Genomic DNA, 26,173 nt, shown 5'->3' with positions numbered 1-26,173 from the left:
CTGGCGTGGATGGTCTTCCTGGCTCCCCACCTGCTGTGCCTGCGGTGGGCAACGGAAGTGAGGATGATCAAAACATTGAAAGGAGACAGTTTAATGATCTCCATGATCCAACCTGAAGGGGAAAATATCTCATTAAAGGAAGTTGGGGGACTGGAAAAACTCTTCGCTTTTGGTAGAATGCTGGTTGATTTGTCATCAGGATTTTCCATGTCTGAGATCACTGTTCATAATAACCACTGTGTTTCCTAGAACTCTTCAATCGAAAAGAATGTAGAGAGCTAGAAATAAATGCTTTAACATAAGATAGTTATGCATCAAAACAATTAGTCGTTTGTCTTGTTTTATGACTCATCAAGAGTTGATTCAATATGAATACTGTAATAAAACCATACTAGCATTAATGTATGTATTTGCTTTCAAATTTGTTTACATACTAGATTGGAAAGTAATGCAAGTCTAGTTCTTAAGTATACCAAATGCAGGTCTGTGAACACATAGCTTCTCATGGAGATTATAAAGGAGTTTTTCCGTGTCCTCATGTCTTCCCTTAATGGGGAAAACTAAATATGATTCCTTTCAACCACTGATTTCCTCTCTGTCCTTTAAGTGTGCTCTCATACCTCGCCAATCAAGCAATTTGTCAAACAAGATCCTTACTGTTAGATGGAGTAAACTATGTGAGAACTCTGGGAGAGATCTTAATGGTGCTGGGCATGGCCCTTAGGGCCTGGTGTTTTCCGTCGTCACATTATGTTTATGGGAAGTATTACATTAAAAACTGCTTCGGTGCAGACAGTCCATGCCTTCTAGTAACTGGCAAAAGAAGCATTTAGGGTGAAGCCAGAGACTTGCATAGAGTGTCTCATGTAGATCAAGGGAGCAAGCCAATTCTTATCGTGTGTGTTGTTTTGCTCATCATTGTGTCTGACTTCTTAAGAGAGAATAACAAGTTACAGCTCTTTAGCCACAAGTTATCTGGTTTGGAGAGCCATTGCAGGAGTGATCGTATGTAATATGGTCAGCACCATGTCTAATCAAAGTGGTCGAGCTAATCCCTGCTTAGGGCAATCCACAGGTTGATCTGGCCAGTGGTGGATCCCACCTCTGGGAGGAGAGCAGTGACTGATCCATTCAGCACCTACTCTGATAAGTTACTTTGATCCAGCAGGAGTGATCTGCTGTCAGCATTTGACCCAATCACTGATTGATCCATCATTCTGTGGTTAACATGGTTACTGGTGATTCATTCACTACTTAAGCTAATTGGAACTTTGATGTGATCAGTAGTTGATCCTCCGGGGGCAGGATCCAAATCAACATATTTTTTTTCAATCAATAGCTGAGCCAAATCTAATTAAAGTCAACCTTTGATCCAGTCATTGGCTGATGCAAAAGGAATCCCCTGAAAGAGAGGCCAGGATCTTATTTAAACGGGTAAGCAGCAGTTTATTTGAACAATGAGAGAGCGATTATGAAACTGCACGTGATATATTACCAAACAGCACGTAGCCACCATCCCTCTTACGTCAGTCACAAATGAATCATGCTTGTAGTTTTTCTGAAATATCATGAAATGTGAACCTTAATAGGAGTCACAAGCAGATTCAGTTTGTAAAACTCTTCATCGACTGTTCCAAGGAGCATCTGGAACTGTTTTATTGACAGAGCCTTCTCAAGGCCAAGGTCACCGTGCCGTCTCTGCTGATTACCCTCCCCTTGTTTTACCAAACTCCATTCTGAATCCCCTGTCAACATAGCTCTGTGTGTGGCTTAGCAAGCACTGTTGTCCATGTGAATGTTCATCAAGCAGTTTGATTGGCTTGCACGGCCTCCTATTGTTTACAATCTTTGTATGCTCACAAAGATGTCAAGTTCCGCACTGGGAATGAAAGAGATGCTAGAGTCCCGCGTTGACTTCCCATGTGAATTTTCTTTTCTGTTCTTTCAATTTTGCCCCCAATCGGAGTATATATCTCCGGAAAAGTCTCAAATTACCATCACTTTCTTTTGGCCCTAACAAGATTGGACAAGCTAGGGGACCCATTCATATTCCAACTTGAATACTTTGTGTTTTATTGTGGAAACCTTAGGACCTGGTTTCAGGAGATCTGAATTCAAGAACTTTCGATACAAGTTAGCTGTATTCACTTGGGATACTGCCTTGAGCAATAAAAATTGGTTTTTGTACCTATAATTCGGACATAAAATACATGTAATACAAGATCATCTGGGAACTAAATTAGAAAAAATATGAGGAAGTATAAGAAATAACCTGATAAATAACATTTAAAGGATTTTAAAGGATTTTTTCTAATCTCCTTGATTTTTATATCTAAATTGTATATTGTATTATACATTCTGTGTGAGTGTGTGTGTGTGTGTGTGTGTGTGTGTGTGTGTGTGTGTGATTTGCATGCAGGTTTGGGGGAGGGAGGTTGTAGTGATGAGGCGAGCAGGCCTGCTTTTCATCCCACCTGGATCCCACACAGCTAGCTTTACACCCAAAATAACAACACACAAATTGTATTCTTTTAAACACTGCCTGGCTCATTACCTCTAGCCTCTTACTGGCTAACTCTCTTGCTTTAACCCATATTTAGTAATCTGTGTAGCACCACAAGGTGGCTTACCTGGAAAGATTCAGCATGTATAACCTGGTGGCTGGCTTCATGGCGACTGTCTGACTGAGGAGAGGCATGGCGATTGCCCGAGGCATCTCCCTAACTTCCCTTCTTCGCAGAATTCTGTTCTATCTACTCCACCTAAGGGCTGGCCTATCAAATGGGCCAAGGCAGTTTCTTTATTAACCAATGAAATCAACTCAAACAGAAGACCCTCCCACATCAGGAGGTATGCACACTTATGCAAGGTTACAGAGATCAAAATAGGCATACTCTATCACTCTCCAGTAATTCTCTTGAGGCAGGGTTTCTCTACCTGGGTCTCCAGTGTTCTCTATGAGACTGGGAGCCAACAGGTGGGCACTGTCACCACCGGACTTGGTAAGTGGTGCAGGGAACTGAACTCCAGCCCTCATGATTGGGTGCTGGTGCTCTTAACTATTGAGCTCCCTTTCTCTCCAGTCCCAGACACTGATGTTTCCTGGATACGAATGGCATTTACTGAAGGTATTAAGCTGTGTAAAACTGTATTCGGTATTAATAAAAGAGGCAGAAAAGGGAGAAGCAAAATTTCATCATGCCTAGAAAACAGAGTTTAATTCAAATGAACTGGGGATCATCTAGCTGAGAATGATTTTCACATTTTCAGAAGGAAAAATCAAAGAAAAAAGGTGCCAAAGCTTCATGCTGCCACATAAAGTCAAGCTCATTACAGACAGTGTTTATCAATTCATGTCCTTGCACTCGTGCAAATACCATCATAATAAAAGTCTATTCTATATGCTATTTTAACACAAAGTGTAGTGTGTGCTATATAAATTAAATTGTCAATTGACAATTAGGAATTAGGATTTTTGTTTAAAGGAGGTTCGTCCTACTTGTTGGGTTAGTACTTCTGTAATGTTAAAAAAAAAAAAAAAAAAAAAAAAAAAAAAAAAAAAAAAAAAAAACCTTCTAGTATGTGTGAAGATGTCTTGAAGTTTGCAAAGGGAACCAGAGCAGTAATTGGCAAATCGGGGCTGGTGCTCTCCTGGTGTCACTAAGCTGAAAGGATTGCATGATGGGTAGATATAAGGCCTTGGGATTTATTTTTTTTTAGCTCTGCTTTAACTTTCATCTAGATTCCAAGATGACTCTGGTACTGCTCAGGACTGAAGACTCTGGCAGAAGAAATTTGATCACGCTAAGAGAGCACTTTAATCACAACTCAGTGCTACTGTTACCTGCATTTCAGATAAATGGGAATATACCATAGTCACAGATTTTCATTATTATTCCTTGGAAAGAAAGACGCCTGTCTTCAGTAGTTGATAGTTTGCCTGTGATCAGGAAGCAGTCCCCATCCAAGTGAGCTCAGACATTTATAATGCCACCTCTCTCCATCGCCTCTTAACAGATTTTGAACAAATGTATTTTTAGACAATTTTATAGTAAGTATTGGATGAAATATTTTTTAAAATATTCTAACAAAAGCTAATAGAAGTGGATCATGAAATATATTGTTAAATGAATGCAGGTGTGTACATTATTGTTTAAGATTTCTTGGCCAAGAAAATTCATTGACACTACATCATATCTCATGTGTTATTCTTGCCTTTGGATCCTTAGTGACGAACACACCCTTCAGTACTTGGTTGATTCTCACTACTGATTTGGAAAAATTATTTAGACTGACGTCATGGGAGTAGTTTCATTTGTTTCGGTTAAGTCATTACAGCAATAGCTATTAAATGTTTACAGTGTGCAGATAAACGTAGAATATTGTTTATTCTGAGTACACTCTAGCACCACAGTGTATTGTTTTGCTACTTAAGACATTTATATAATATTACTTTCTGTGAACATTTGAAGAAAAGGAAATTTACAGAAAAAAAGAGAAAGGAATGAAAATCATAATTTGATGCAAACCATTTTTCTTTCCTTACCTCTGGGGTCTTTTTCCAGTCTCTTGGCATATACATTCAGTGTGCACATCATACTTCATGCATTACTGAGTCCTAATTAGGAAATTTTCTTCTAATTATGATAACGTGAAATTATAGGAAAATCAGTCTAGGTGGCAAAGGGGAAGCCATCCAGTCTGCATCCTGAGCATTTTCATGGGCACCAACCCCAAACCAGAACCACTGAAGCAGAAACTCTTAGAGCGCTTTGCTCCTAAGCCTTGATTAGCATGTACAGCAATACTTGATAATTATTTGCATAAACCTAGCAACACGATGCCACTGGTCTTAGGTTCAATTAGTCAAACTCATAGAGCTCATTAGGCTCCAAAGGAAATTTTTCTTGTTTTCTTAGAATAGACAAATAGCATGCCAGGATGGCAGTCTTTGTTTCTCTTTAATGTGTGTGAGCACTGTGTGCTTGTGTGTGTGTGTGTGCGTGTGTGCGTGCGTGCGTGTGTGCGTGTGTGTGTGTGTGTGTGTGTGTGCGTGTACATGGAGAAGCCAGAAATTGCAGTTGGAGACCTTCCTCAGTTGCTTTTCCACCTTATTTATTTTACAGAGTTTCTCTCTGGGGCTTGGGCTCACTGACTCAGCTAGACTGGATAAGAAGCCCCAGAGCTCCTCCTGTTTCCTGCCTTCCTAGCACTGGGATAGCAGACACCACTGTAGAGCATAGTGCTACTCCTGTGGGTATTGTGGATCCAAACTGGAGTCCTCATGCTTATACGTCTCTAACACTTTACCACCTGAGACCTCTCCCAGTCCCTGAGCACACTAGTAACCCCTAGCCTCCCTTAGCCTCAAGCCTGTAAACCCTCAGCCACCCCCAAACCCTGTACCCCCCAGTCTACCAGCCCCGCTAGTTCCCCAGTCCTCCCTAACGCTCCTAGGCTCTCAGTTATTTGGCTGCCAGGTAACACTTGGGCATGAAAATCATGTTGCTTAGGGAAAAATATATGAATACATAGCTTCCTTGGCCATGAAAGGAAGGGGACATTCCATTTCCTGAGTCGAGTCTCAAAAGGTAATAACAGAAACTTATGTGATTACTGTCCTGGCCCCCAAACTCCCAGTTCACAATAATTCAGGAAACCATGTTTTGGTGTTAATTTGGTTTTTTTGAGATGGGCCTGCCTACTGGCCAATCAGCGTTTTATTAAACCAATACAAGTGACAAATCTTTACAGTGTATAAAAGCATTATCCCACAGCCTTGTTAAACATTACAGAAGAAGACAGGAGAAAATGAAGGAGGAAGGGAGGGGCTAATATTGTTCAATAAAACATCTTTGGGGAGGTGCTTTGGCAATTTCCAACAAAGGATTACAGGCACATTGTGGTTTACTTGGAGAAGGTGTCAGAATTGAGTGTGGAGGTGTATGTATACGTGTGATTTCACATTCGAGAGAAAGAGGCAAGAAGACTGTGAGCTCAAATCTAGCTTAAGTTACATTATGAGTTCTGGGTTTTCCCGGGCTACAGAATGAAACTGTTTCAAAAGACAAAAACAAAACAAAAGGGGGGAAGGGAGAAAAAGGAGAGAAAGTATGGGGAGAAGCAAGTTTTCCTTTCTGTTTTCTTGGGTTGGAGACAATGTTTATTTCTGTAACATGGACAAATAGCCAGGGGATAAAACTTGGCATTCTCTTAGACCTTCCAAGGGAAAATTGGACCCTCCAGATCTACGTTAGTGAGCTTTTAAAAGAAACCACTTGATACTTAGTTCACAGAGAACAGACCCAAAATGAATCAGCAGGAATGAGTAATTTCTATCTGTTCATAGTCAGGAGGTACACGAAACAATTTCTCAGTACACTGTGTATGGTAGAAAATGACATTAAGTTGTTTCTAACACTCTGGTTACATGGAATAAAAGCTAGTAGATTGGTGTGTAAGAATGCCAGTCTGGTAAGGGCTTCGGAGAGCTTGGAGAACAGGGCTTCAGAGAGCTTGGAGAACAGGGCTTCAGACTCCTCTTAGCCTCTGAGGGGAGCAGCATCAAGGAGTTAATTGGAGGTGTAGGCAAAGAATGAGCCATTTCATAGAAACCAACTTAGGTACCACATGGAAAACTAATCCTTTAAAGCCAAGGAGGCAACCAAAACCAAAACAGGTGCAGACCTGGAATATTAAACAGACAGCCAAGCCAAGGGCCTGCTCACCTGTCCTGATTAATACACTAGTGTAAAGATTGCAGAGGTTAGTGGGGAGCAAAGATAGATAAGGAAGAGGCCAGCTGTCCTTCTCAGTGATGCACACACCCATGTGTGCCTGTGGGGGTTTTTCTTATACTTTATCATTCCATGAAACATGTTTGAGGGGAAAAATAACAGAAGTGCAGCAAAAAAAAAAATGGCTTTCTGATGAACAAAAAAATTCTTTATTCTTTAGATGTGGGTTAGGATAAGTTTTTATGTTCTTTCGGTTAACAAAAAGAATGAATTGCTTTTGTGAGCTTGGGTGGATACAGCGTGGAAAGGGAAATGCTATAAATCCAGGCGTATGATGTAAGATAATGTGGTAGTCAAAAAATAATACAGTCAAATATTCTTATCATCTGTGTTACAAAGCATTGGCTGCAGTCAGAGAATAGGATCATGGACAAACAAATGATAAAATCTTGGTCTCCATTCAGAATCTGAGGAATGTGGTCCCAGAGGTCTGGGTTGGTTGGGTCCTGAAAAGCCATAGTAACACCTCAGGACACTCTGGGCTACTCTTTGTCCTTTTATGTTTCATACCTTCATACTATCTGCCAAGATAACCATTCCCATTTGTAAATTAAAAGAAATCCTGTCTGCTTTGCCTACTTCATGAGTTTAATGTGGCATTCAGAATGAGTACAATATAACTCTAGTTATTATCACTTATGACAAGAAAAGTCAAGACCACCACTTTTGAATTGTTTGTTAGAGAACATATCCCTGTATCTTACTGTCTCATCCCCAGCTAAGAAAACTTTTTTTGAAATACACACATTATTTTCTCTAGATTTATACAAAACAAATATCCTCAAGAAAGAGTGGCCATGCCAGATGTAAAACAGGAAGAGCATTGGTGGCGACTGGCAGAATTCTTGGATAGCTGGAGAAACATGGTAGGAGAGGAAGGAAGGCAGGAGTCATTTAGTCCCGTGCCTTTGCTGACTTCCTACACGTGTAACTCTTCTCCGTGAGATGGGATGGCAGATGCCAACTAAAAGCTCCACATACATCCTGATCTATGGCTCATTGCTGAACTTGCTCACATCTGTAGATCTTGAGCAAGTTAGGATTCTAACCCAAGTAACTCCCATAGAGGGAATGAAACACACTCAGCAGTGTGCTAAATGGACAGGACGTGAGAGGAGGTAGGGGTGACTGCTGCTAATCACATCTTGCACAGCACAGCCTTGTACACCTGCTTCACCTCGTTTTATGTGTTTACAATATATAGACATTAATTAGCAGTGTTCTCATGTGAGCTTCCAACCTTTCAGTAAAACAACCCAGTAGAAATGTCTTTGAGCCCTTTTATTACACTGAATCTTTGTAAAAATAAAAATGAGTATAGTAGATGATAAAACTTAGTAAGCAAGAAAAGTAGACCAAAGATTAATATGGCTTTTATGTCAAGACTATTTTGAGTTTAGGAAAATTATATATCAAGATGTTTCATACTTTCCAGGAATCTGAAAATATCCCAGAAAATGATGCATTGAGAAGCACCTTTAAAGTCTTAGTGTGGCCATGTTCAATTTATGTGTTAGTGTCCGTTTTCTTTTAAGTCAGTGATCTGCAGATCCATTGTAATGTGTGTGACTGGGTTAGTTTTCAGAAGCTTTATGGGCAGGATTATAATACGGGCTGATTTCTAAGGAGTTCTCACTGCATGGGCCTTGGAGGAAAGTTCTGCTCGAGGTGTCCTTTATGCTACAGTGTAATGCTGAGTGTATTTTATAGACTAAAGTTTCTTTCACTTTACTAAAAGCACTCTGACACGCATATTCTGCTCTTTGAACCAAACTACGTCTGACAAGCAGACTTGTATTTCTGGCTTCAGTGTTTAACTGACATGACATTACCATGCTGTCCGGCCAGTTCTTTTTTGAGACTTGCTCACACACTTGAACTTCAAACCAGGCATGATGATCATTATTTCCCTGTGATTTATTGTAAGTTCATGTCAAAATACGGAGTCTAAGATGTAAAAGTAAAACGGTCACTGGCATTTTGTGGGGTAGCAGTCATTGTCATCCGAAGCTCGTAGGATCTTCAAATGTAGTTTAGCTGGGGATTTGCATTGCCGGGGACATTATGCCATGGTATATTATCTAACTTGTGTTTTCAACATGAGCAAGCAGGAGAAATAATTCGCCTCTGATAATTTTACCATTTCATAAAAACGGTTTATATTTTACTATGAAGAACAATAAAAAGAAGTCTTTGCAAGGAACTTTTTATTCTTAAGAAATATCAATCCAGAGCATGTGCTGTTGTACATTAAAGATGTGTGCGATTGGTGCTGACCTCCAGGGCATTTGAGGAATGTAGAACCAAGCTAATTATTCCATTCTAAATGGTGTGGGGAAACAGACGTTCCATATTCTATCTCCTAGTACAGTGTCTCCGCAGCTCCCCGGGAAGTACTAAGGAACCTTTTGTGGGTGACAAAGCTGGTGGACACCACGAGAATACAATTACATAAGAGTGACGAGGCACATGCTTGTCTCGGTTGAGCAAGCAGCTCTAGCCCAGGCGGGAGACATATTTCAGAAGACCCAGAGACGGCAGACAAAGGCGGGACATAGTTTAATGGGGCAAGAACAAGAACTCTTGTGTACAATGGAACCTAGAAGCACTGTCTTCATTACCTTACAGGGGAAAGCACTATAAACCATGAACCAGTTGGTTTGTTGGACTTTCTCAAATAGGTAGCAGGTAGCACAAGAAAATAAATATATGTTATATATTTGTCTGTAGTGTTGAGCTGCGGGCCGGCTTCCCGCCGCCCTGCTCTCGGCCACTGGCTAGCTTAAAACCCAAAATAATTACACAGAAACTGTATTCTTTTAAATACTTCCTGGCCCATTATTTTCAGCCTCTTACTCACATCTTCTCTAACCCATATCTAATAATCTTTGTAACACCACAAATGGTGTCTTACCAGGAAAGATTCAGCACATCTGACCTGGTGGCTTCATCGCATCTGGTATCTCTCTCAGGAGAGGCACGGCTGTCTGACTAACTTAGGAGAGGCGTGGCATCTGACTGAGCCATCTACCTCACTTCCTTCTTCCTGTTCTGTCTACTCCACCCACCTAAGGGCTGGCCGAGGCAGTTTCTTTATTAAAACAGAAGACCCTCCCATATCATTTGTCATTATTATTATTTAATATTTTATTATTATATATTATGGTATAATCTAGCTTTTAAGAATTCCAAGTACTAACAGTGCTTAGAATCAGACCTGTAATTCATAATGCTTGGCTTGACTCACCACCAAATAGCTGCAAAAACAAATTTAAATTTTCTTTGAAGGAAAGAGCTTTCCCCATGAGCCTCAGAGAATACACAAAGATAAAAGTATGAACAATGTGGCTTCCATGTGTGCATCATTCACATCTGGAAAATGACACCTGAAAAATCACTTAGCAACAGGCATGATAATTTAGTTGGATTTCTGTATTTTGTAATTCTTGTATTTAATTTATATGTGTAAAGAAAAGGATATCAAAAGGTGTTATGGAAAGGAGATTTTCAGAATCATCTAAACATACTATATTTTAAAGAACAAAACGAACTTTAAAAAGTAAAGCAGAAATTGAAGTGAATCCATCTTGAATGGATTAAATAACAGATTTGCCATGGCTGAAGATAGGATAGGAGGAATAGAAAACTGAGAGAGATATACAGGATGCAATATATATAGAGAGAACTGTGAGGTCTCAGAGGTTAGCCACTAAAATTGTGTGTGTGTGTGTGTGTGTGTGTGTGTGTGTGTGTATTGATAATTCATTGACCCTAAAAGGGAAAAGTGGGGAAGATGATGAGAAGACAGCTTTTAGAGTTAATGCAAGCAACTCTGCAGAATTAGATATTGCCAGTGTAAGAATTGTACAGAATATTTTCTAAGATATTTCTAAGAAAAATCTGCAAAGTGCCCAGAAAGATATTGTATAGACCTGTGACTTCCTGCCTAAAACAGTAGCCAGTAGGAGACAGTGGACTGTGAAGTGGTGGTCATCCAGAATTATTGGGTGGCTTAATTACTTTCCTAACAAGTCATTTTTCTGGAGCCAACAAAAAACTCTGAGTAGGATGTCAAAGATGCTAGAAGAGTCCAAACTGCAAAGGGAGGTAGAGCGAAGAATGCACTTGAAACAGCAATGTAGTTTCTAGGGTTTAAAACAAAATCCAAAGAGTGATGCTCATCATGAGTATCTCAGATATGGGCATGAGATGTGGGCAACCTAAGTGAGAGGCTCTAAAGTGTGTGTTGTTTGTGTAAAGAAGAAAATGGCATTAATGACTGTCAATATTCTGTTGATCAGTTTCTATGGCTGATTTCATAGGGTTGCCACATGGTAATAGAATGTTCTAACACAGTGAAAATAACAGCACTGGATGTGAATGTGTCAATAAGCAGTTACTCTAAATGGGCTTCTCTCTAGTGAAAGATATCTTTGTTTTGTTTTTCTTAAAACAGTGTCTCAAGTTTGCACTCCCACCAGCAATGGAGGGGTGTTCCCCTTGCTCCACATCCTCTCCAACATGAGTTGCTGTTTGTGTTTTTGATCTTAGCCATTCTGACAGGTGTAAGATGGAATCTCAGAATGGTTTTGATTTGCATTTCCATGATGACTCGGGGTGTTGAACATCTTAAGTGTTTCTCTGCCATTTGAGAGTCTTCTGTTGAGAATTCTCTGTTTAGACCTGTACACCATTTTAAATTGAATTATTTGGTATTTTGATATATAGTTTATTAAGTTCTTTATATATTTTAGAGATCAGCCCTCTGTCAGATGTAGGGTTGGGAAGATCTTTTCCCAATCTGTAGGCTGCCATTTTGTCTTATTGACTGTGTCCTTTACCTTACAGAAGCTTTTCAGTTTCATTTATTAATTCATTTACTAATAGGTTCCATGTATTAATTGCCTTATTTAATATTAATCTTAGTGTCTGTGCTACTGGTGTTATATTAAGGAAGTTATCTCTTGTGTAAATGGGTCCAAGGCTATTTCCCACTTCTATTAGGTTCAGTGTAACTGGGTTTATGTTGAGGTTTTTGATCCACTCAAATTTTAGTTTTGTGTAGGGTGGTAGATATGAATCTGCTTGCATTCTTCTGCATGTCACTATCCAGTTATGCCAGCATCATTTATTGAAGATGCTTTCTTTTCTCTATTGTATAGTTTTGGCTTCTTTGTCAGAAATCAAGAGTCCATAGGTGTGTGAATTGGAAATCAATATCGAAATTTCTCAAAAAATTGGAAATCAGTGTACCCCAAGACCCAGTGATACCACTCAGGCATATACCCTAAGGATGTTCCATTATACCACAAGGACTCTTCCTCAACTGTGTTCACTGTCATTGGACTTTCTTTGTAGGACTGCCAGCCCACAAATAATGACAAGGAGCTTATTACTAATTAGGAAAACTTGGCCTTTAGCTTAGGCTTATTAATAACTAGCTCTTATAACTTAATTAACACACATTTTTAATCTATATTCTGCCATGTGGCTCTTTACTTTTCCTCAGTACAAAATGTTCAACTTGCTCTGAGTCTGCTGGCAAAAATTCCTATGCCTAGATTCATCTCCTCTTCCTCTCCCTGGACAACCTGCCTATTCTCTCCTGGATGTCTATTTGTTGACCATTCAGCTCTTTATTAAACCAATCAGAAGGCACCTTGGCAAAGATACACCTTCACCGTGTACAAAAAGATTATCCCTCAATAGTTCATAGCAGCTTTATTTGTAGTAGCCATAACCCGGAAGCAACCTAGATGCCCCTTAAGCAAAGAATGGATAAAGAAAATGTGGTACATTTATACAATGGATTATTACTTAGCTGTTAAAAACAATGACATCAGGAAATTTGAAGTCAAAGGGATGGAACTAAAAAAGAAAATCATTCTGAGTGAGGTAACCCAGACTCAGAAAGACAAGCATGTTATGTCCTCACTCATAAGTGGATATTAGCTGTAAAGTAAAGGATACCCATGCTATAGTCCACAGACCCACAGAGGCTAGATAACAAGGAGAACACAAGGGGAGACTCATGGATTTTCCCTGGGAAGGGGAAATAGAGAAAGATTTCCTGATTTGACTGGGTGGATGAGCATGGGAACTTGAGGGATCAGGTTGGGGGATGGGTGGAAGGGGAGAATACTGAGAGAGAGACTACTGGAAAGAAGGGTTTATGGAGTCTGGTAGAAGTCTGAACCAAGGGAAACTTCCACTATAAGGATGAACCCAGCTAAGATTCCTGGCAGCAATGGATGCCTAAGCTGAACTGCCCATCCCCTATGGTAAGATTGGTGACTACCCCAGTGGTTATAGGGGAGCCTTCATCCAGTGACTGATGGAGGTAGATTTAAAAGAAATATTGGGCCAAGCTCAGGGAGTTTTGCTGAGGAGAGGAAGGAGTAATTGTAGGAGCCAGAGGAGTCAGGGACATCAAAGGAAAGCCCATAGAAACTGCTAGACTGGCCTATGGGAACCCAAGGCTGAACCAACAGCCAGGAAGCCCGCATGGCACCTACCTAGGTCCTCTGTATATATGTGACAGTTGTGTCTATTTGTGGGTCTCCTGACAGTGGGAGCAGGTTCTGTCCCTGGTGCTTTGGCTGGCTCTTAGGAGGCTATTTCTCATGCCGGATTACCTTTCCCAGCTTGAATACTGGGTGAGGTGCCTGGTCTAATGGCAGTTTGATATGCCATGTTTTGCTGATGTCTATGGAAGGCCTGCCCCTTTCTGAGTGAATATTGAGGAGGGGTGGATTGACCTGGGGTAGGGAGTGGGGGATGGGGATTAGGATAGGGAGGGGAGTGGGAGAAGAAGAAGGAGAAAAGGCAGCTATCCAGATTAAAATAAATAATTTTTTAAAAGGAAAATGTCTCAGTATGTAGACTAGACTGACAACTTACTTAAAGATATCTACCTCACTCTTCCTCCCTAGTACTGGGATTAAAGCCATATGCTTCCATGCCAGGCTAGTGAAAAATACCTTAACTTCAGAAAAACTCTTCATTTTAAGAAGTATAACTAATGACATAAAATTTAAGTAAAGTAGTGATTTAAATATAATTAGATTTTTTTTTACTGTAGGAGCTACTGAGTATTATAGCATAGACCTAAAATGTTTATTTCACAAAGAAGATTTTTGTGCTAAATTTAGCAAAATAGATAAAACTGCAATGAAGATTATAAATCCAAAATCTTATGCAGGCTTTACACAATGGACATATAGGAACAATTGGAGAATGCATATAGAATATGGACTCAGGCACAGAACATTTGCTGACACTGACTGTGGACTCAGTTGTTTAACTCTTGCAAAATTGAGTTTGTTAAAAAATTATACCCTTACATTGCAAGGTAATTAAGTGTTCAATATGTTTTTTTAAAATGACATGTATGCACTTTAGAATATTAAAATTATATATAATCCATGGGTCAAAGGATAAAAAAGACTTAATTATATCATTCAGAATTAATGAATAATTGATATGATATAATATTTGAATAATGGATTCACCAAAAGTATTAAACATTTGAATAAGAATAACTTACAACTCAATGTACTATTCACAAGCACCCAATGAACACTCAAACTTAACAGTTGCTGGGCTCAAGGGAAAATTTTCAGTTGTGTTTGGAACTCACACAAGAAATAATTGTTCTTTTAATACTTGAAAGTTTTTCTAATAATTAAAGTGATATAACCCAGGCCTGAGATGGCTCAGGAAGTAAATGGACTTGATACAGTAGACCTGAGTTCGATCCCAGAACTGTACATAGACGTACAAAAACAAGTCCACAGTTATCTCTAACCTCTCTACATGTGCTGTGGCACGCATATCCCCAATACATGCACATGCACAGCAAGCACACATTAATATGTTATCAGGGAAGGATAACTATGAGTCTGTCAAAATTAAATGCTCAGCATGACAGCCTAAAATATCCTTCAATGAAAACAACACTTCTCAAATTTGGAAACGTCTTTACAACAGCTATGACAGGAAATGCAATGAGAACTTTGAACCAGGGCTTCAGAAAAGCTCTTCATAAAGCAAGTAGAACAATAATGAATAAGCAGTTCCAATGATGGACAGTCAAGGTAAAGAGCCAAAAATGAGGTACTTTTTGTGTCATATGAGCAAAGAGACTGAGAAATTCATACATCAGACTGCACAGATATTCCCTCCATTTCTCGTAGCGACCTTCAGCTTTGCTATGATTTCTCCCTCCCTTTCTTTTCTCACTTTCTCTTTGGCACATGCATCACATGTGTACACTGTAGACATACTGGCATTTGGGAGTGTGTGTGTCTGTGTGTGTGTGTGTCTGTGTGTGTGTACACGCACACACATTGCGTGCACCAAAGGTAAATATTAAGTATTTTTCTCAATATCTTTCCACCTTATTTTTTTTTGAAACGGTCTCTCGTTTGGGTGAAGAATATATGGATTCATCTAGAATATATGGCTGGCTAGCAAACTCCAGGGATCTGCCTCACAGGTACACGCTACTGTCATCGACTTTTTCCGTGGGCACTGGGGACGAGTTCGGGCCTTCATGTGAACATAGCAAGCACTTTTCTACCTGAACCATCTCCTAACCCTACACTATTGTTAAAGACATCTTTTTCATGCACTTAGTTACATTTTTTTGCAGGTTGTTATCAATTTCTGCCCACTGTACCCTTTGGTCCAGTAATACTACTTCTTGTAACCTGTCTTCAATTGGTAAATGATATACATGCTCAAAATTGCAAAATCTGGTAACATTCTGTAATAAAAGATATATTTTAAAAAAAAATTGTAAGTGCATATGGGTATACATATAGCCAAATAAGCATATAATTGATGGAGGACTCTCATTGGTTAATAAAGAAACTGCCTTGGCTTTTTGATAGGGCAGGATTTAGATAGGTGGAGTAGACAGAACAGAATGCTGGGAAGAAGGGAAGTTAGTCAGACGCTTCAGGGAATCACCATGCCTCTCCTCTCTGGGTCTGATGCCATGCCTCTCCTCATTGAGACTGTCACCATGAAGCCAGCCACCAGGTCAGACATGCTGAATCTTTCCCAGTAAGACACCACTTCGTGGTGCTACACAGATTATTAGAAATGGGTTAATCAAGATGTGAGAATTAGACAATAAGAGGCTGGAACTAATGGGCCAGGCAGTGTTTAAATGAACACAGTTTTTGTGTTGTTATTTCGGGGCATAAGCTGGGTGAGATAAAAAGCAGGCCTTCCCGCAGCTCCCTTCTTGAATAAAAATACTTGAATAAAAATGCCCTTATAAGGCCCAGAAATGTGCACAATGAATATATGATTCCAATAAAAAGACCAAACATCTTCTGCCTGAAAGACCTTCCATCACCTTGTCCAAGAGCAGCAGAGGAGGTTCAAGGATGAAGAACCAACTGTTCAAAAATATTTATACTGCCACATGAAGAATAATCCAGTGGTTAGTAGCCACTGATATGCCCAGATTAATATTGGTATAGAAATAGATGCCTGACACAACTAAGTGAAAAGAGAAGCGTGAACTTTCTCTTTTAGCAAACATACCTCTCTACCCGTAAGTTGTTTCCATTTGGAGAGACAGTCATTACATCTCAAGACAAGCAGTCTTGAGCTTAGCATATTCAATAGCAAATGCATAGCAGATTCAATAGAAAATTAAAAAAAAAACCAGTGGAGTAGGATTTTCAAGACTGAGAGCTGGTAACTGAGGAGCTGTCTTCCCTTCCCACGGATGTCTTCACATCTCAAATGTCTCTAGGTGTTCTCATCTCTACAGTGAAGGCAGAAATGGGCACCAGACATCACATTCACACTGCAGAAAGAGTTGTCACCTCTCTTCCTCAGCCATGGCAGATGTTAGTCCTATTGTTGTGTTTGTTCTCTGGGCTCAGTGGTGATGTAGCGATTGTCTCAATACTACATTCTAAGCCGTGATTTTTGAACAGTCGGTTCTTCATCCTTGAACCTCTTCTGCTGCTCTTGGACAAGGTGATGGAAGGTCTTTCAGGCAGAAGATGTTTGGTCTTTTTATTGGCATCATATATTCATTGTGCACATTTCTGGGCCTTATAAGGGCATTTTTATTCAAGTATATAATGTGTTTTGAGGGTATTCCCTCCATACACCTTCCTTCCTCCCTTATATTCTCAGTCAGATATACAGGCATAGTTTTTATGCATGCATATGCCATTTGGGATCCACAAATGAAAACAGACAATAGTTGTCTCATTGAGACTAATGATTCACTCTGTGTGACAATCTATGCGCCCATTTTCTCCCAAATGTAACAAGTGTTACAGCCGGAAGATATTTCTGATCAAGGAGCATTGTTGTGGGAAGAAGTAGGGAATTCTTTAAAAAAAAATTCAACCCAAACCTTCTTTTCTGATGACCACATTTTTAAGAACCATAAGGAAAAGGAACAAATGAACTAAGTCATGACATAACTCAATGATTTACATACAATTCCTTTAAAGCATTTTAAGATATTTGTTTTATGCAATATCTTTGCAATTCAATAGTATATTACACTTTAGATAATAAATTTTAATTGAAATTACTTGATCTATATTTAAGTGTACAGTTTAAAAGATAGATAATGATAACAATAGAAGAAAAGATCATGCATTTGAGAGCAAGTTGGGGAACACAGGAAAAGTTGGAGGGAAGAGAGAGGGGAAGAATTTGAAAAATGTAGATATAGTATTTATATATGAAATTCTCAGAAAACAAAAGATGAAGTTAAAAAGAGCAAACTTTAATATCCATATTTGTGACTTGTCTTGTACCTGTATTTAAATTTATTCAGAATTAAATAAGGTTAAAACTTGTGATGATATTTCTGTAGCCATGTGTTAGGTGTCTAATAGCCACATGTGCCTGGTGGCTTATTAAAGGGTACAAGCAAAACAGACCCGCCAAGTCATATGGTTCAATTTCAGCCTTTACGGTGATTTTCTTCTTAGGATGGAGAGATATCAAAAATAATTCCTTCAGAATACAACTCAAAATCACATGATGAAGTGCTAACTCATTTGCCATAGTCAAGCTGAGTGCTGCTTGAGTAGGAAGTTCTCGAAACACCCGCAGCTGGATACTTTCTTCACCGCCTTGGCAGTGAACACCCAGAACTGGTGAGAACGGAGTATCTTACTTTAGAAACCGTGTCTGTTCTACTTGCAGGCACGGGACCCGTTGTGCTGGAGAAGTGGCAGCCGCTGCAAACAACTCTCACTGCACCGTTGGAATCGCTTTCAACGCCAAGATTGGAGGTATGGGACACTTCCAAGGATACACACAGGAGCCAGGAAGCTCTTGGCGAACTGCTTTTCGGGATCCTTTTCAAACTAGCAATGGGCATCTCTGTGCATGACAGGGCGCAACTGCTGCTGACTGCACAGTACCCATGTGAGAGATGATGGTCAGAACGATGGTGGACACTTGCCACAAGACTCCAATATGTCACAAATACAGTGTTTCTAAATAATACTTGAACAAAAAGAAATGTTTCCCAGTAGTGACTACAGAAATGTGATCCATTGATATACTAACTTGGAATTGGTCTTGAAGAACCTCTAACCACAGTATCTCTGTGGAAGAAGCACTTTAAGACAGCCTTAAAAAAGAAAAGACATGTTTGGTGCCTAAACTTTTAAAAGGTGCCTTTTAATTGTAACTGAAATGCTGAAAGGTAAAATCTCTTCTTAGAAAACCCTAATATTCCCACGAGTTCAGATTTTGTGTGTGTGTGTGTGTGTAGATAGATAGATAGGCAGGCAGACAGATATGCATCATGTTTGTATTTTGTGTACATCTATGCATATATGCTCATATAAATTCAAACTGCGACACAGGTATTTTTATTATAAAGATCTAGCCAACACAGTATTAATCAAAGTGCTGAAAAAGTAGACTCCAACTTTCCTACTTGTAATCACTGTAAGCAACAGATGATTGTCACAGCCGCACACAAATGGGAAGACAGCACTTTAATAGACTCATCATTAGGCCTAAAGATGTTCCCCTAGGTAGGCTAAAAAATGTCAGATGACTACGAACTTCAGCATCGAGGTGAGTACCTTGTTCCAATGCCCTATTTGTTGGCAAACAGTTCATCTAAAACTGAAAAGTGCCATTCCTAACCACAATAAGAATGCAAAACATTCAGAGTACAATAGTCGCCGCTCATCCAATACTCCCAGTGGCTTCCTCAAGCAGACACTTCCCAGCCCTCTATATATCGCCTTGTTATGACTTATAAGTGCTTGTGGTCATTTACCTGCCAGATTGAGCATAGCAAGATGTTAACAACAACCAATAAAATGGAACAATTAGGCCAGGTGGTGGTGTTGGATGTCTTTAATCCCAACACTCAGGAGGCAGAGACAAGTGAATCTCTGTGAGTGTGAGGCCAGCCTGGTCTAGAGAGAAAGTTCAGGATAGTCTCCAAAGCTACAGAGAAATCCTGTCTTGAGAAAACAAAATAAATAAATGAATGAATGAATGAATGAATGAATGAATGAATGAAACAACTATAGCAAAATACTGTAAGACGGGTTACTTAAAACATGAATTGTTTATTTGTAGAATTTCCCATGTCATATTTCTGGAGCCTTGTTGACGATGGCTAACCGATATCAGCAAAAACAAAGCTACAGTGGAAGGAACCATGTGGAGCTGTGTTTAACGCAGGCTCCTAAGATTCTCTTGACTGCCAGCAGCCTTGAAATATGTCTGAATGCTTTATTTTCCTTCTTTCACCCTAAATTTCTTGGGTTCACAGTTTGTTTCCCAATAAAGAGCTGCACTCAGGGACATCCACTCTGATAAGGACAGAGGCTCTTCCTGAGGTGTGGTAAGAGTGTCACCCAGGAAGATCAGATCCATGGCTACCCGGATACTGCAACAGTCACCTCTCACATATGAGCTTACATCCTCTATGGCTGGGATTACATTCCCAGCACTGACTGACCCCCAAACTCTGGTCATGAGGGAAGAAGTTAATACACTCTGAACTCCCTCATAGCTGCTGGTTGAGCTTAACTGCACTTCCTTAAAAAGATGAATGTAAGGTGATGATTCAAAAATGTCCTAAGCAAGAATATTCTGAACTAGAGTTTTGCTCCTCAGACCCAAGGCATAAAGTTTGTAGTGGAAAACAGAAAAGATAAAGCAGCCTTTAGCATTTAAACTTGACTAAATTATGAAATTCTTTATGTATTTTCAGTCAGAAAACTCATGCCCTTCTAAGGATGATTTAGCAGACACATAAATTGCATGACAGAAAACTCAAGTTCAGGTGTTATACCGATGCTCTCACGTTCTCACCTGGATACTCTCGTTGCTAAGTTGGGGGGCCGGGCAGTTCTAGTGTTTAATTTAGAGTGTAAGCAAGTATTTTTTTTACTAAATTATTAAATGTTATGCTATTGTTGTAAGTTGCCAAAATACAAAATAAAAAGGAAAAATTGGCATTTGGCATATAATTTATGTCTTTCTAGTTTTGAAAATTAATGTTAATGCTTGATTTCTGTCTGATAGGAATGAACTTAAATGGCAATTAATGACTAAATGTTGCTAAAACATCTTGAGAGTTATTTGAAGTGTTGAACACATTCTCATCTATTATTTGACTTTTACATAAGTTGGCAGTAAAGAAATTGAGTAAGTTGGCATCAGTCTTCTATTATAGGGTGTAGGGGAAATGAGATCTAGGTAGAGTAGCAACTTTGCAGCTTTTCCAAAACTGGTAAGGTTAGAAGATTTCTACATCTATGAGTCCAAGTTCATCAATAGGGAGAAATTTGGAATTGCTTGAGTATCTTTGTCAAATACCCATTTAAAATAGACAGGAAGGAAAGCAAGATTTGCAACTTTGGAAAAAGAATAGAAAATTTAAAAAAAAAATTTAAATGAAATTTTGTTCTTTATACACAATGAAACCTCCTGTCTCCCCAAGCTAGGCTAGCTTCTACAAACCGGTACCATTTTTCCAGGAAAATGTTCAATGAAGTGTTGGTTAAAATGTTGTCTTGAGACTAGGGACATGGTCAAGAGTAACTACTGTTCTTACACCGGTCCCAGAATCCACATGGTGACTTACAACTGCTTCTAACTGTAGTTCCAGGGCTCTTGGCTCCCAGTTCCGGCCTCAGAGGGTTCTTGTACACATATTTCACACATAAAACCCTGGCAGACATATGCATGCACATTAGAATTGAATAAATACATAAATATGTTTACAGTTTTTGTTAATGTATTCTTTATTCCCATACGTTATCTGTGTGGTGTGCTTAGGTATCGTCTGCTGGAGACGAGTAACCAGCTTGCTCCTTTCTGCTTTGAAGGTGTGCGGATGCTGGATGGCGATGTCACAGACATGGTGGAAGCTAAGTCTGTCAGCTACAACCCACAGCATGTGCACATCTATAGTGCCAGCTGGGGCCCGGATGACGACGGCAAGACTGTGGATGGGCCAGCTCCCCTCACCCGGCAAGCCTTTGAGAACGGTGTGAGAATGGTAGGTTTCAGAAGCCTCTGGGCTGAGGATTTTCATGTGCAGACCTTGTAGGCATGCCACCATGCAGGCTAGAGGATTGCTGAAGCTCACGGGCCAAGTGGCCACTGGAAAGACGTCTTGAAATTTGGTGTCACGAGTTGTTTCTTCTCTACAGACAAACTCAGAGTTAGTCTCTGCTATGATGTGAACAGTATACTTGGATGTTTAGAGCCGCACAGAAGAAATTTATTAGTTAATATGTGAATGTGGTCCTTCAAGAAGCAAATTCCTGGGGCGAGCCACTGAATAGGTATTCACAGTCTCCATTTGGTGTTGGTAGAACATCCAGCAAGGCCCTTCTGGCATCTCCCTTTGGTGACACTTAGTCTGCCTTCTGTCCGGAAACAATATTATTTTTCTATGGCACCAGATCTCCCTAATCAGGTAACTTAACATTGTCTTTATGTCACTGAAAGAGTGAACATTGTCCCCAGAAAACATAGCTCCACGATCTATTGTAATAGAATATTTGCTTCAAATTACAGATCTTAAACTGTCCTAAATTAAACAGAAGTAAAGATGTTAGAACTTATCCCCCTGGAAGGAGGAGTGCCTTCTCCTACTAATGAATAGAATTTGAGTTATATGAAGTATATATGTTTCTATGCATGATACCATTGATCTGGCCCAAACTTCCCTTACCTTTCTTACCTTCTCACTCCATTGTCTTGTGACATCTTCTACTCTTGTTCACTGTGCATCAGGACATTCTGTTTCCCCTTGGCCCTACCCCCAAGTCCTTCCATCCTCTTCTAAAAAGGGACATCTTCCCAGAAGTCTCTCTAAACCCATACAGGAATCAACTACAATTAGTCCCCTACTCTGTGCACACTGTGTTTGATAAAGACCAAGTCACCTTTATATTTTATACCTCAGAGTTCGTTTTGGCCATATTTTCTTCACGAAAGTCCCAAGAGTGAGTGCTGACTATGCCTTTTATACATAATCATTGACTTTACAAAACTAAGAGAATTATTGAATTCTGGTGAGCCCTTTATAAATGTCTGCTGCATCAAATGTAGTTTACTACAAATGATGCTACCACAATGTTTTCATGGATTCAGCCCAGACATGGAACAGTGGGATACATTCAGCTGATTGGTGCAATGTTTGAACAGGACTAAAAATCATACTGAGTCTTGTATAATTTTGTGAGTCTGGGTTAGATTTTTAACAAAAGCCTGAGATAAGCCATCCCATGGCTATTCCGAAATGAATTTGAGGGAGAAAACACACACTTCTTTGTATGCACTTTCTACCAAAAAAAAAAAAAACAAACAAACGAACGAACGAACGAACGAACGAAAGAAAGAAAGAAAGAAAGAAAGAAAGAAAGAAAACAAAAATTGAGGATTGTGAAGACATTTTCTAGTTCTGGTCATATTCAGTTACTTTTGTAAACTTTTAATGAATAGATAATATTGTAACTGGTTGCCTAGAATTTTCCTTTCAAAGTGCCTTAATATGAAATTCATACACCCCATGTCATCTGCTGATTCATTGCCAAACCTGTGGACTACAAATTACTATTATTATCCCAGTAGAATGACCATTGAGTTTAGTTCAAATCTTCCAGTTATGAGTGCCTTGCACCCATAAGAAAGAGCAACCTGAAATTTCTCAGTAATATGAAAATCCTTTTATTAGTAATGCACGTACCTTGTGGTTGTGGACATACATACAAAAAATGGCCAAGTCTAATAAGGAGGTTGGCAAACTGACTAAAGGGCATGTGGCTAAGTAACTCAGTGCTAAGAAAAAAGTTTGTACATTTATTTTTACTGGAAAGTTTGTAGAAATAACTATATACAGATAAATAACTATCAACAGAAATAAACTATAATCTTACTGCATAAAACAGATAAAAATATGGCACTTTGCCTTTAGAAGTGTTTCCTTTCTAAAGTTTAGAAACAGATCATGTAAGAAAACATTCAAAACCAAAGGACTATTTAGAAATAAATAATGTAGAAAAATTAAGCTCATTTTAAATGTAAAAAATATTTTGTTGTGGCAAGTCGTATTCAAAATGTATATAAGGAAGAAGTTAATAACAGATTTCCCCACCCAAATAGTCAGTAGTTGCTAAGTACAGATACAGCATCGTACCCATAACCACATTAACCTGCCAACTGGGAACATTTGAATCTCTGCGTGGATCCCATGGGCATCATTCCAGGGCAGTCCATAGAAATAGGGCTCATTGGTTTTATTTGTTTCAAAATTTTTGAAAATTTGCAGTACCATAATTTAGGGACTGGGATACAGCTCAGAAGTCAAGCATGTGCTTGCCATGCATAAAGCCTTAGGTGCAATATCCACCACCCAAAAACCGAAAAGAATAAAGATAGCATGATTTATTCAGCATTCCTTTGATGATCTTCTGAGGATTAATCGGAACAAAAAGGGACGTCAGTTTTAAGATGAGCCATTAACTTTTAGAGTTGAAGTAGTAGCAAAAACAGTAACTTTTCAAAGGGAAGATCTATCTTCTGGTTCATCGCCCACCTAAATCTGAAATGACAGCAATAAACCATTGAAATAAGACAAAATGGACTGGATAGTGTATTCATGCCTTCAGTAGAGTGAAGCTTTCAAGTCAAGCCTAGTGTTTCTCGTTTACTTCTGACTTTAACTAAATCAAATACCTTGCTTCCATTTCCTCTTCTGAAGTGGTGTGAAAATGTCCTTCTCATTCACAGAGAGTTTATTAGCATTCAGTGAGATAGCAATCCACAATAAAGTCATTAACACACTGAGTATAGTAAGGACTCAGTAAGAAGGATGTAAAGAAAAGGTATCTTCCTCAAGAGTACTGTTAATATTTGCCCTTAGCCCCCCATCCTTCCCCTCTAGGTCATGCCCACACTGCAGAATTTCTACCCATCAGGTTGCTATTTGGAGCAGATTAGAAATAACATGGCACAGGTCAGCCCAGGTTCTCTGAGCTTCGTAGAGGTCATTTATGCTGTTCCTCCTCTGTCTATCCACGCTACCAATTCCACTTGCTCTAAACAAAAGTGTCTGCAATTTAAAGCATCTGCAATTTTACTGTGATTCTGTCAATGAGCACACTGGGAGTGGCGTGTGTGTGTGTGTGTGTGTGTGTGTGTGTGTGTTTGTGTGTGTGTGTGTGTGTGTTTGAGTTGCTCATGTATCTAGTCTCAAATTGTTTATTTTCCCAAAAGATGTTTCTCTAGATAGCTATGAGTATACCATTCAATATTTCAAGTTGATATTGGGTAGTCTTTATCATGATGAAAAATGAAAATTTTGGCTACTTTCTTATGAAGTCTCAAGCGAAACCTAAATTTTTCTTCTTTGAGGCCTGATAGAAGATATAAGTGTGTTGTTGAGTGATTTGAGGACCTAAGGAACAAAAAAACGGGTAAAGAAATGCCTTCAGCTAACCAGCTAAAGACTTGTACAGTGACCTTAAGTCACTTTTGCCCATTGGTGTCCTCGCCACTTCTTCCACGTCCTGCATGAATTAGAATGATTTATCTTCACCCTCTTGAAGCTTAGCGAGTTACTGCTCCTTAAGTATTATAGATAAATGGTGAAGAACACCTAAAATAGTCCCTACACATATCAACAAGACAAAATCCAAGCAGAGAATCCGCAAGGATGTTTCAGCCGTGATGCATATAGCAGGTGAAATACAGCCGGTAACTGGGAGGGGCAGTGCTACCTAAGATGGGAGAGGTAGACAGTTCTCTTTGAGGAGGCAGTAGCTGCAGACATAAAAGATGAGCCAGTCATGTGAGGACGTGGAAGAGGAACAGTCTATGCAGAAGGAACAGAAAGCACCAACAACCCTAACTAGCAAAGGGTTGTTGCAGTTTATTTCTTGGACAGAACATTACCTTAGGCAGTCGGAATAGTATGAGCACAAAGCAGTAGAAGTATGAAGTTGGCTAAGGCCAGCTCGGTGGGTGGGGTTTCTAAGTCACACAGAGGGTTTGCATTCTATCCTGTGACAGAAAGTCACTGGGTGTTCAAATAGAGCAAAGGTCTTGTAGACATGCCATCTGTCAGGTGAAGGATGGAGGACAAGAATGGAAGATTGCAGTGGTCCCTGACAGCATTAACGCTGTGGCATCCCTGGCCAGACCACTGACCAGTGTCCAGATCAGACATCGGGAGAGAGAAGGACAAGTATCCAAAAATCTGTTCACAGGGGAAATACATAACGTTTTTCTCAGGGCTTCCATGCATTGGATCATGTCCATCCTGTCTGCTAACTAATCAGAAACATACCAAATATTGAAGTTCAAAATGCACCCCACTTGTTTACTATAAGATAAATATTTAACTCAGTAGGATATAACAGTGCTTTCAAAGATTTTCACAAAATTAAAATTGATTCAGTTTAGAAATAATGTGCCAAAAACTGTGTTAAATATACCATATCGTAGTTGACAACTTGCTCACTCTCTTTCTCTCTCTCTGTCTCTTTCTCGGAATTGCATATTATTTGATGTCGAGTGTAATTATAATTTTTAGAATCACATAGTTTAAGCTATACTCAGTGAGGGGAAAGGTGATGGTGATGACAAGGAGGAAGAGGATGGAGGCAATGACGATGTCAATGATAGCGTGAACATTTAATATTTTGGCCAGTCTATTCACTGATGCCCTTCATCTAAGCCCAAAACAGGCTCTTAGTTTTCAATCTAGACAATAGTCTTGTTAGATGGGAACTATTCCCCCAGTCTTACAAGTAGAGAAACCAAATCTATCGTAGCTATCCAAGTCAGAACAGGGGCCTCAAAGCACTCCAGTGAGTTCAGCTGTGTGTTCC

General features: G+C 39.5%; 1 protein-coding gene across 1 annotated transcript in view; it reads left to right on the top strand.

The window, feature by feature from the left end:
- The window catches only part of Pcsk5 (proprotein convertase subtilisin/kexin type 5), a 418,647-nt gene that overhangs the window by 161,186 nt on the left and 231,288 nt on the right, over window positions 1-26,173 (top strand). Inside the window, 2 exon segments of the mRNA XM_038321071.1 lie at window positions 17,994-18,082; window positions 21,158-21,330. Of these exon segments, the coding sequence (XP_038176999.1) occupies window positions 17,994-18,082; window positions 21,158-21,330 (262 nt within the window).

This window comes from Arvicola amphibius, chromosome 1 (genome assembly GCF_903992535.2).
Source record: "Arvicola amphibius chromosome 1, mArvAmp1.2, whole genome shotgun sequence".
In the NCBI taxonomy this organism is placed as follows: Eukaryota; Metazoa; Chordata; class Mammalia; order Rodentia; family Cricetidae; genus Arvicola; species Arvicola amphibius.
This window is presented reverse-complemented; position numbering and strand designations above follow the sequence as displayed.